The sequence below is a fragment of the Akebia trifoliata genome, chromosome 1, assembly GCF_017979445.1.
Source record: "Akebia trifoliata isolate Shusen 1 chromosome 1, ASM1797944v1, whole genome shotgun sequence".
Taxonomy (NCBI): domain Eukaryota; kingdom Viridiplantae; phylum Streptophyta; class Magnoliopsida; order Ranunculales; family Lardizabalaceae; genus Akebia; species Akebia trifoliata.
In genome coordinates this window covers 27,322,310-27,332,205 of record NC_141375.1, presented here as the reverse complement: position 1 = coordinate 27,332,205, position 9,896 = coordinate 27,322,310, and the positions used below count along the sequence as shown (strand labels likewise).

Below are 9,896 nucleotides of genomic sequence, written 5' to 3'. Positions count from 1 at the left end.
ATTTTTTTGCGAAATTGTCACTTTAAACCTCCATATTCGTCATCATTCACATTTTGATTATTAAAATGAACAATGTGCCAGAATCGTAAATTCATCAAATTCAACTCACAACATGATAATTCATCAAAAATTATATATAAGAAAGTGATAAAGGTAAATATATACAATTTTTATTTTATATATCACATTATTTTATATTTAACACACAAAAGTGGCTTGACACATGGACAAACAAAATCAACAGACTACCAATGAGCTTTGATACCATGTTAGATTCAAACTTAAAATCAATTGATATCAAGTGGAGTGGTCCAAGAGAAATCCCAAGTCCTTAACCGATGCAAGACTTTAACAAAAATTACCAACAAATTTAAAGGATTGAGATTGAAGGCATCCATATTTTTATTTTCTAGTGAATCATCGTGAGAATAGCTTCTCACCTTAGCCCTACTTTTCGATCAGTTACTATTTTCGTCAAATTTCTTCCATTTTAAATTCTTTGTGGACTTTTCTAGAACTTGCCGCTGAGAGGTGGGAAGAAAGCTCAGGTTTCCAAAGAATAGGTCCCAGTGATGGTTGTTTTGGAAGTTTCCTTGTGATGGGTTGCTTGAATCGAGGAATATCTTCCAATCTCAGTCGTCTGGTTGATAGTCAAGGCTGTCAGTTACTAGATTGCCACGTGGAATTGGGTGGGCTGAATCCACGCGACAGGTGCCCAAGCTTACCTTACATGGAACTTTTCAGTATAAATTGAGGACTTCTTAATGTCCAATTTCGTGGGAATTCGACGTTCTAGAGCTTAATTGATCAAATTCATTACTGATTCTCCTTCAAAGTGACGTTTTCGGAGATTTTTCTCTCTTGTTGTTTCTGTAAGTAAACATAAATCCTTTATAATTTTATGCTCTGCAACTCAGATCTTGAAGAACTAGTTTTTTTTTTCTCTTCATTAGTGGCGTAATTCTAATGATTCTCATCTTGTAAGCTTGTTTTTAAATCTATAAAAATTGAGAAGCTTTTAATACTGATGTGTCAAGGATTTCAAGTTCATCAATGTGTTTCAATGGAGTTATTGAGATTTCAATTCTCCAAATTTCTTTCTATGCACCTTGGGATTGGATTGGAAAAATAGAGAGAAAGAGATGCATGTGAAGAACATGATATTTTGTACTTCAATTTGGCTCAAAATACACATTTATTTTTCTCTGCTTGATAAGATTTTTTTGACGTTTCGATTTTTTTTTTTTTTTAATCTTGATTATTTGAAATTTCTGATCATATAGGGTTTGTTGTTGTTGTTTAAAATATTTTTTCGGTGCTATTTTCCGGTTATCAGGTCTGTCACGTTTCACATCTCGATTTTACATTAAAATATTGATATTAATACAATACTATTTATCAAAAAAAAAAAGAAAGTTGTACACCAACTTTTAGAGGATGTTTATTAAAATAAGTTTCGGATCTCTTGCTCTGCAAGTCAGATCTCTTCAAACCTTGTGCAAGTTTTTTTTTTTTCCTTGGAGAAGATCTGTTTAGATCTTCGAGAAGGACTACACAGTCTGCACTTGGATTGTACTGAGTTAGATATTTTCTGCTTATGTTTAAAATCGAATTAATGTACGAAAATTTTAAGATCAAGTGTGTGAGAATTCTGATATTCTTGTTTGTTCTGAACATTAAAGTGATCAATTAGTGGTAGTTTTGTTGATGAATTAGATTCCTGAATATAAATTCTGTTTGAAATATTTTGGTTTTTCTTGCTTTTATATCAGTTCTCGGCGTAATTTCAGTAAATAAAAGAAAATCAATTTATATCAATTTTAGAGTGGTGTTTGGCAGAGATTGAGCTGGTCTGATAAAATTGATTATTCGGCAGTTTGCGTTTTCTTCTTTCGTTTATTCAATTTGTCTAAATTTAGCTAAATTTCGTGTGAGATGGAAAGATTTTCCTTAAAGATTCTTTATGCAAACTGATCCCTAGGAAGTCAATTGGTATCTCTCTTCTCGTCATCGAAGTTGTTGAACCCTCAGAAAAGAGAATATTCTCCATATACGTGTCGATGATTCCTTCCTTTTTCTTCCCTTAATATTTGGAATTTGTTTCCACCAATCAATCCTTGTTTGAAATTCTTTTCCTTTATTGAATCTTTGAATGTGAATATGGAGAAACAATGGCAGGTGCAACGCCTCCACTAAAAACGTGCTTTCACAATCAGATTCTCTGAGTCGACTTATAGCTCGAACGAGTCAATTCATTTTGACCAATTCTTGTAGTCAACTCACCTAATGAGACAACTTATTAACTCAATCAACACAACTGAAAAATGAATCAGAGTCTGATCGTAAAATCTGATTATTATTTTTGTTTATTTTTATTTGATTAATCCAAGTCGAAACTCGTGAGTTTAATTGAGCCGAGTCGAGTTTTTTTAGTATTAAAACTATGGTCAAATTAAGGCGCGTGTAATGTAAGTAAGACTATTTCTGAACCAAATTATGGGCCCTACCTTTGAATTGCAACCATTGTATTTATTTGACTTTTTCAACCAACAGTTCATCGTAGGAAATTGATTTGGGTCCCCATCATCAGTCGTGCTTTGCAAGTGTTACCTACTCCCATGTGTGCAAGTCTTTTGGAGTCGGTCACTTTATTGTTTGCGTGGGGGCATTTGTGTCTGCATCTTGTTTTAATTTCTAGAAAACCCAGAAGGGTTACTTTTGGCTACATGCCAGCTGCTTATGAACATAGCAATCCTCCTGCCAGGATTCCTGGAAAGCATCGTTTATTATGAACCCAACTTTTTTTGTCTCCACCTCTCTCCACGTTACATGCAAGAGCTAGCTCAAGATTCTTTAGGGTTTCTCTATTTAATAACACCGCCTCATTGAGTTGTTTCCACTAACCCTTCTTCCATTACTTCTCTTATTCTCTTTTCCAACGCAGCTAAACATTGATTTCTAAAGAAACGATCTTGAACTCTGAAGGGTGTGTTTAAGTTTTTAACAACATGGCATGGCCAAGGATTGCAAGGAGCAGCTTGAAACAGTCAGGAAGAACCATTGGAAATTATATAACTGAAAAGAGTACACTTGGACATGGGCAGGGAGTGTCTGCAAATAAAAGCTACCTCTCTTCCTTTAGAAATGTTTCAACAGGAAGCAATCTGAAATATCTTTCTGGCTTCAAATCAATGGATCATTTAAGTTTGGGGAACAGGGGAATAAGAGTAACACCCCACTATCAATTTCAATCGGTTGAGAGGATGGTAGAAGAGTCTGATACAGAGTGTGACAACATAAGGTTGCCAGGACTTGAAGCCACCAAGGATGGAGAAAAGCCAAGGGTGGTTGTTTTGGGCTCTGGGTGGGCTAGTTGTCGGTTTCTTAAAGGGATTGATACCAAAGTTTATGATGTTGTTTGCATATCTCCGAGAAATCACATGGTCTTTACTCCTCTACTTGCTTCTACTTGTGTTGGGACACTCGAGTTTCGCTCAGTCGCCGAGCCCGTCAGTCGGATACAACCTGCATTGGCATCAGCTCCCAATTCTTACTTTTATCTTGCTAATTGCTCTGGAATTGACACCGACAAACACGAAGTGAGTATTCTTCTCTATGGGTTTTCTTTTCTTTTATTTTATTTTATTACATGTATGCAGTAGATGATTGCATTACTGTATTGCTAAGATAAAAATGCATAAGTAGAACCATTAGGTGCCATGTAATATGATGCCAAATACAATTGAATAGTGAGGTCTTAGGCCTGGAATGAACCTTGGATATCTTAATGGTATAAGGCCTTTCAAAAACTACTTAGCTGTTGTCCTATTGCAATACTTCCACCCAAAAGGTCATGGGTTTTTACAGAACACCCTTGTACAATGCTCGCAGTTCTACGCTGAGTCATAAGATCGACTTTTAAGTTGTTATGAACCTAAATAATGGATTCAATAAGTTCTTCCCAATAACAACGCCCATTGAATAGAAACATATACCGAAATGCACACACACACACAAAAAAAAAAACTTGGCACCTATGTAAAAAGGTCCTTTGAAGATTTGACAAACCTTAAGATTGAATGATTAATGATGCCTATGCACCCAAAGTATAGGAAAAATTTACTGCTAGACTACTATCCAACACTATCTTGATACAATGGCTTAGTTTTCAGTTTTGTAGGCTAGTTATCTTTTATTAGTAATTAAATCATGCCAAATGTAACAAATTCTAATATTGCAATATTTTCACATTATGAGTTGTGAATGCAATATTTATCTGTTTTAGCTTGCAAACAGGCAAAGAAATTGTTGCGAGTTTAAGAAAATACCTGACAGTACAAGGGAAGATGGGGAAATTGTAATGAAGAAGAAACCATAAAGAATCAGTTACTTGTATCACTACGATGTCGTGTTGATAAGGGTACTCTATGTTCATATTGAAGTATCTAGGTACCATAGCTGTCACACATGCGTTACACACACGCGTTACACACACATAAATGAATGCTTGCATTCTTATGGATTCATATTGCATGGGTGCATATTGAATATGTACTCTGACATCAATAAATAAGCACACAAAAATATCCTTATGGATGTGGGAAATTTATATTTGTGCTCGATCAGTGAACAAGCCCTGCTTATTTCATTTATGCTACATGTTCAGTTGATCAACAGCCGCTTTGATCCTTAACAGCTGAACTTAGGCCTAAGTTTAGAAACAATAAAAGGAAGAGGAAGAAAATTTGATCTATAAGGATGGAAAAAGGGAACTTATAACCAAGAAATAGAACAAGCATATTTCTCCCTGTTATATTGCTTTTGGAGGGTAAATTAGCACATTTTTCTCATGCTATTTCTTGCTTGAACCAGGTATTCTGTGAGACAGTTAGCAATGGTGGTCTACCTCATGAGCCCTATCGATTTAAAGTTGCATATGATAAGCTCGTTATTGCTGCCGGAGCTGAGCCCTTGACGTTTAATATTAAAGGAGTGAAGGAACATGCATTTTTCCTCCGTGAAGTGTATCATGCACAAGAAATAAGAAAAAAGCTTCTCCTGAACCTGATGCTATCTGAAAATCCAGGTGAGTAATGTTTTTTCTATTGAAGGGGTTTTCACTCTTGCAGAATTAAATAACTGAAATGTGAAATGCATTAGACATTTACTGTGGACAATGATAGCTTACCATAGGTCATAATTCTCATTTGTGATCCAATTAATTTTATTTTTGGAACAATTAATTTCCAGTGCATATAAAAATAATCATATTAATTTGTGAACCGGTATGAAAGGAAAGAAGATGGGAAGAGAATCCTCTTTTTTTGTGATTTTTTTTCTATTTGTACAATTGTTCGGATATATTTAATGTGAATTTCGATAGCTACACAACGTAAAAGCCTTCTAAATTTTCTCCAAGTGTTGTAAAGAAAATGATGATGGTGATAAAAGACAGGTTATTAAGAGAACTTTGGGAGGTCTAGTTTTTGGATTTACCATTTATAACATGATATCCTGATTTCAGTATTTTATTGTTTGTTACAGTTATCCCTTGGAGTGAGTCTCATTTTATTCTGCCTGCACTTTGGTAGTGTATTTGGCAACTGTAATGTCAGTTTTGTGTTATTATTTTTTTTTTTTTTTTCCAATATATACACAAGTGGGTTAGTCGTTTGAACCCAGGTCGTGGTATCAACACTTGAAGACTTTAACCAACTTACCAAGCTAGCACCTTCAACTATAACTTCAGTTGTCCGCGAAGTAATGACTTAAAAGATGAAAATTTGTTTAAACCATTCATTCAAATCTTAAAAATGAATTAACTTTTCTGATAGTATATATATTTAGTCTATCAATGATAGACCCACCTGACGTCACATCGCTAGTGTAAGAAGACTTTGGTTGAAGTTACTCTGTTAGTCTGATCCTGTTTTCAAGGAACCAGGCCTAAGATGGCTCCCATACCACTGTCTTATTCGTTGGATCAAACTACCGAAAATTTAAGAATAATTTGAACCCATGAGAGCTCTTATGTTTTCTGTCCCACTGGACCATGTAGTAAGAGATTAAGAACCTCCAGAATCTTCAAGAAGTGAGCAGAGAGTCCTCTCCCCTCTTTGAACGTGTTGTAAAAGGATAGGTTGGACAAGCTAATACACAGAGTAGAGAAGAGTCTTGTTTATGCTTTGGACTTCGGATGGCTTGGCTACGTTGGGCTACTTTCTTTTTCTTTCTTAATCCCCATTTCTTTGTTTGATATGTAGAGATCAATATAATGGACTCACCCCCATATTCTACATAGGTTCCCTTTTAAATGATCATTTTCATTATTTATTTAGAAAAGAAAAGCTTCTAGCTTACTAATTCCAATTATTTTAGCTGAGGCCCTTGTTTCCGATTTCATTTATTTTATCATAATTACAAAAGACAAATCTTGGTTTCCTGGAATAAACTTGTAATGCTGAATTCCAATCCATGACAACAGGAATATCTGAAGAAGAAAAGAAGCGCTTGTTACACTGTGTTATTATTGGAGGTGGTCCTACTGGAGTGGAATTCAGTGGAGAATTGAGTGATTTTATTATGAAAGATGTTCGCGAGCGCTATTCTCATGTTAAAAATGACGTCCGTGTCACTCTCATAGAGGTGGATATATATAATACTATCTTAAAACCGTCTTCCTGCAATTAAAGAAGATATGGATGTCATTAATTATTTGTTTCTCTGGTTTCTTGTTCGAGCAGGCAAATGAGATATTGTCATCATTTGATGTAGGATTACGACAATATGCAACGAATCATTTAACAAAGGTAATTTGAACTAAAGTAATATAGTTAGAGAATCTTCGTTTTAACAGTTGATTGAATTAGCTGAGACTTTTGAGTTTTGTATCAGTCTGGGGTTCACCTAAAGCGAGGCATTGTGAAAGAGGTTCACCCCAAAAAAATAGTTCTCAGCGATGGGACTGATGTTCCATATGGCCTACTGGTGTGGTCTACAGGTGTGGGACCTTCAGAATTTGTTAAATCACTAGATTTTCCCAAATCCCAGGGTGGAAGGTGTGTTCTTCTTACGACGTTACCTTAACTTCTTCTTTTTTGGTTATTTCCACTGTATTTTGGGCTCATTTATATAAACATTCTTGTCACCGCACAATGCAGGATCGGTGTTGATGAATGGATGCGGGTACCTTCGGTGGAAGATGTGTTTGCCCTTGGGGATTGTGCTGGTTTTCTTGAACAGACAGGGAAACAAGTTCTTCCGGCTCTGGCTCAGGTCTGATCTCTTTTGCCATAACTTCTTTCCTTGCCATGCTATCTTCCTTTTTTCTTTTTATTAATAAAAGATAATCTAAGAAGCAATTCAACTAAAGTAGTTACTTGAAAAAATGGTAAGTTTTTTATCAACTCACATTTGAACTCCAGCAATGCGACATAATATTTCTGAGTTGAATCTCACAGTTGGTTCACATTATGTTTCTCTTCATAGAACAGAGAAATTGACACTATTCTGGATTTTGATTTCTGTGTTCGACTCAATCAAGTGAAATTAAAATTATTGACTCAACAATGTCACTGAAAACTCCTTTGAAATTATGAAATAAGGTGAAAATTAAGAGTGGGTTAGAGTCTTAAGACTTTTAGTTTGGGGACAATGAAAAAGAGAACAACATAAGAGTGAGTTTACTTTTCAGTTTGGTTCTTGTGTGCTTTCCTCCCTTATTGCCAAAAAAAAAAACTGAGTTAGTTTCAGCATATTCTGAGCTAGTTAGTCAAACACTTTGAACAGGTAGCAGAAAGGGAAGGCAAATTTCTGGTGGAGTTGTTCAACCGGATCGGGAAGAATGGAGGCAAAGCTTTTTCAATGAAAGACTTACCTCTCGGAGAACCTTTTATCTACAAGCATTTTGGAAGCATGGCATCTGTCGGTCGCTATAAGGCATTGGTCGACCTACGTGAGGGCAAGGTAGTTTCAGCTCCTCTTTTATTTTCTGTTTACAGCTAAGCCAGGGAACTACTAGTGTAGATACGTGAACCTATGAAAGGCAAATATTAACTTTACAAGTATCGGTTATCTCAAAAATGAGGAAAATAGAGAAAAATTAAAAACGAAAAAAGGTCCAGGAGAATGCGGTGGTTAATGTCTAAAGGAAATTAAATTCCTCTCATTTTTGGGTTTGGGTCCCGACACCAATCAACTTCTTAGATCTGATCCGAGTTAAAAGATCCATTCACAACTCAACTTTCAGCTGTTGAACATTACTTTGTGCTTCTAGAAGCAAAATACAACTAGTAACGAAGTGGGTTGGGTCTCTTTGTTAATTGTACCAGCAATTTGAAGCCTTGTTCACTTCTTTTCCTTGTATATTTTGGTTTGGCAGGATGCAAAGGGTATCTCCCATGCAGGATTTATTAGCTGGTTTGTTTGGCGTTCCGCTTACCTGACACGTGTTGTCAGCTGGAGGAATAGGTTCTATGTGGCTGTGAACTGGGCGACGACATTTGTTTTTGGCAGAGACAACTCTCGGATAGGCTGATGTGGCAACTTTCGGATACCCAGGACACCTAACACTTACATGCCTCACCATTCTTATTGAAGTTTTCAATCAAATTCTTTAAAGTTTCATGTACTAATTACTCGATACCTACTATGGTATGGTAGTAGCTATTCTGGAAAAAAAAAAAAAATTATGTTAGAATATTTATGAGGTATATATACATGTTCCTTTGTTTCTCCAAGCAAAGTACTTTGTATCAAAATGCCTATAATTGTAGCTTTTCAGGGTAAGATTAAGAGAACAAAGTTTAAGTGCCTGGAAAACGAAGGGAAAGTTAAACACACAGAAATATAAAGAAAACCCACCTCTTCCTCCATTAAACTCTTCTCAAATTTTTATGAAGTTTTCATAGAAACCTGATTCTATTAATGGAATTTATTAAAAAAAAAATGTTATAGAAAATACGATATGGATTAGTTTGACAAATTTTGATAAGATTGGTAAGGAGTATTTTCAGAAAGCTTTGAGAATTTTATGGTTTGAAGCCCTTTTTATACTTTTTTGTCGATGATGAAGTTTCTACCTTCAATTCTTCGTCATTTAGAAACCAGGCACTCTTCTTGCAGTGAATGAACCCATAACAATCTCCAAATTGGGATTTTAATCTCAGAATGAACTTTAGTTTAATCCTAGAAATGATTGCATTAGCATGGATTTATAAAAATTCAAAAGAATCTAGCAATGTTGAAAGCCACTCAATCATTTCTATTTAATTGATAATAATTTTTATAAAAAAAATTTAATACCTAATGGATCTTAAATCTACCAAATAAACCCAATTCTTTGGGATAAGTCTTTGATGATGATGATCTTAAGATAAGACATTTGCAATAGACTAATGATAAATCAATGCGACAAAACATACGTGGTCTATATATGGTTGATGTGGCAAGGGCACAGAATCATAGATCTTTTTTCCTTGTGATACTGACAGTTAACAGGACAAGTATGTTTTGCCGCCTAGATTTATCAATATATAGAAATAGATTTATCAATATAGAAATGAACAAGTGGTCTCCATAAGAGACCTAATATGTAATCAACTTAAAAAAAAAAATTGATCTAACCCTCTCTTTGGGTGTTTTTTTTTATTTTTTAAGGCAACATCTTTTTGTTCTTTCTCGCTCTTTAAGGCAATCTTTTCTTCTTTTTTAAGTTTTAACATCTTCTCAAAAGTAACTTGTACTCTACTAGAAAGTAGAATGTAGGGGTGTCATTCCAAAATAAATGAAATCGAAATCGAAACTGTCAAAAATCACGGGTACCCATCGATTCCAACTCTCAAGAATCGAATGAGAAAAAAAGTATTTCAAATCATTATAACAAAAAAAGTTCTTTA

The 9,896-nt window shown here is 35.0% G+C and overlaps 1 protein-coding gene across 1 annotated transcript; it reads left to right on the top strand.

Moving 5' to 3' along the window:
* The first annotated feature begins 727 nt into the window (after positions 1-727).
* On the top strand, positions 728-8,983 carry LOC147411361 (internal alternative NAD(P)H-ubiquinone oxidoreductase A1, mitochondrial-like). Its single transcript, XM_086447759.1, has 9 exons — positions 728-872; positions 2,945-3,599; positions 4,873-5,086; positions 6,485-6,645; positions 6,744-6,809; positions 6,895-7,058; positions 7,161-7,275; positions 7,789-7,965; positions 8,381-8,983. The coding sequence occupies exons 2-9, from the start codon at positions 3,009-3,011 to the stop codon at positions 8,534-8,536; spliced, it is 1,644 nt and encodes a 547-aa protein (XP_086303885.1). The 5' UTR covers positions 728-872; positions 2,945-3,008; the 3' UTR covers positions 8,537-8,983.
* The last annotated feature ends 913 nt before the right edge of the window (positions 8,984-9,896 follow it).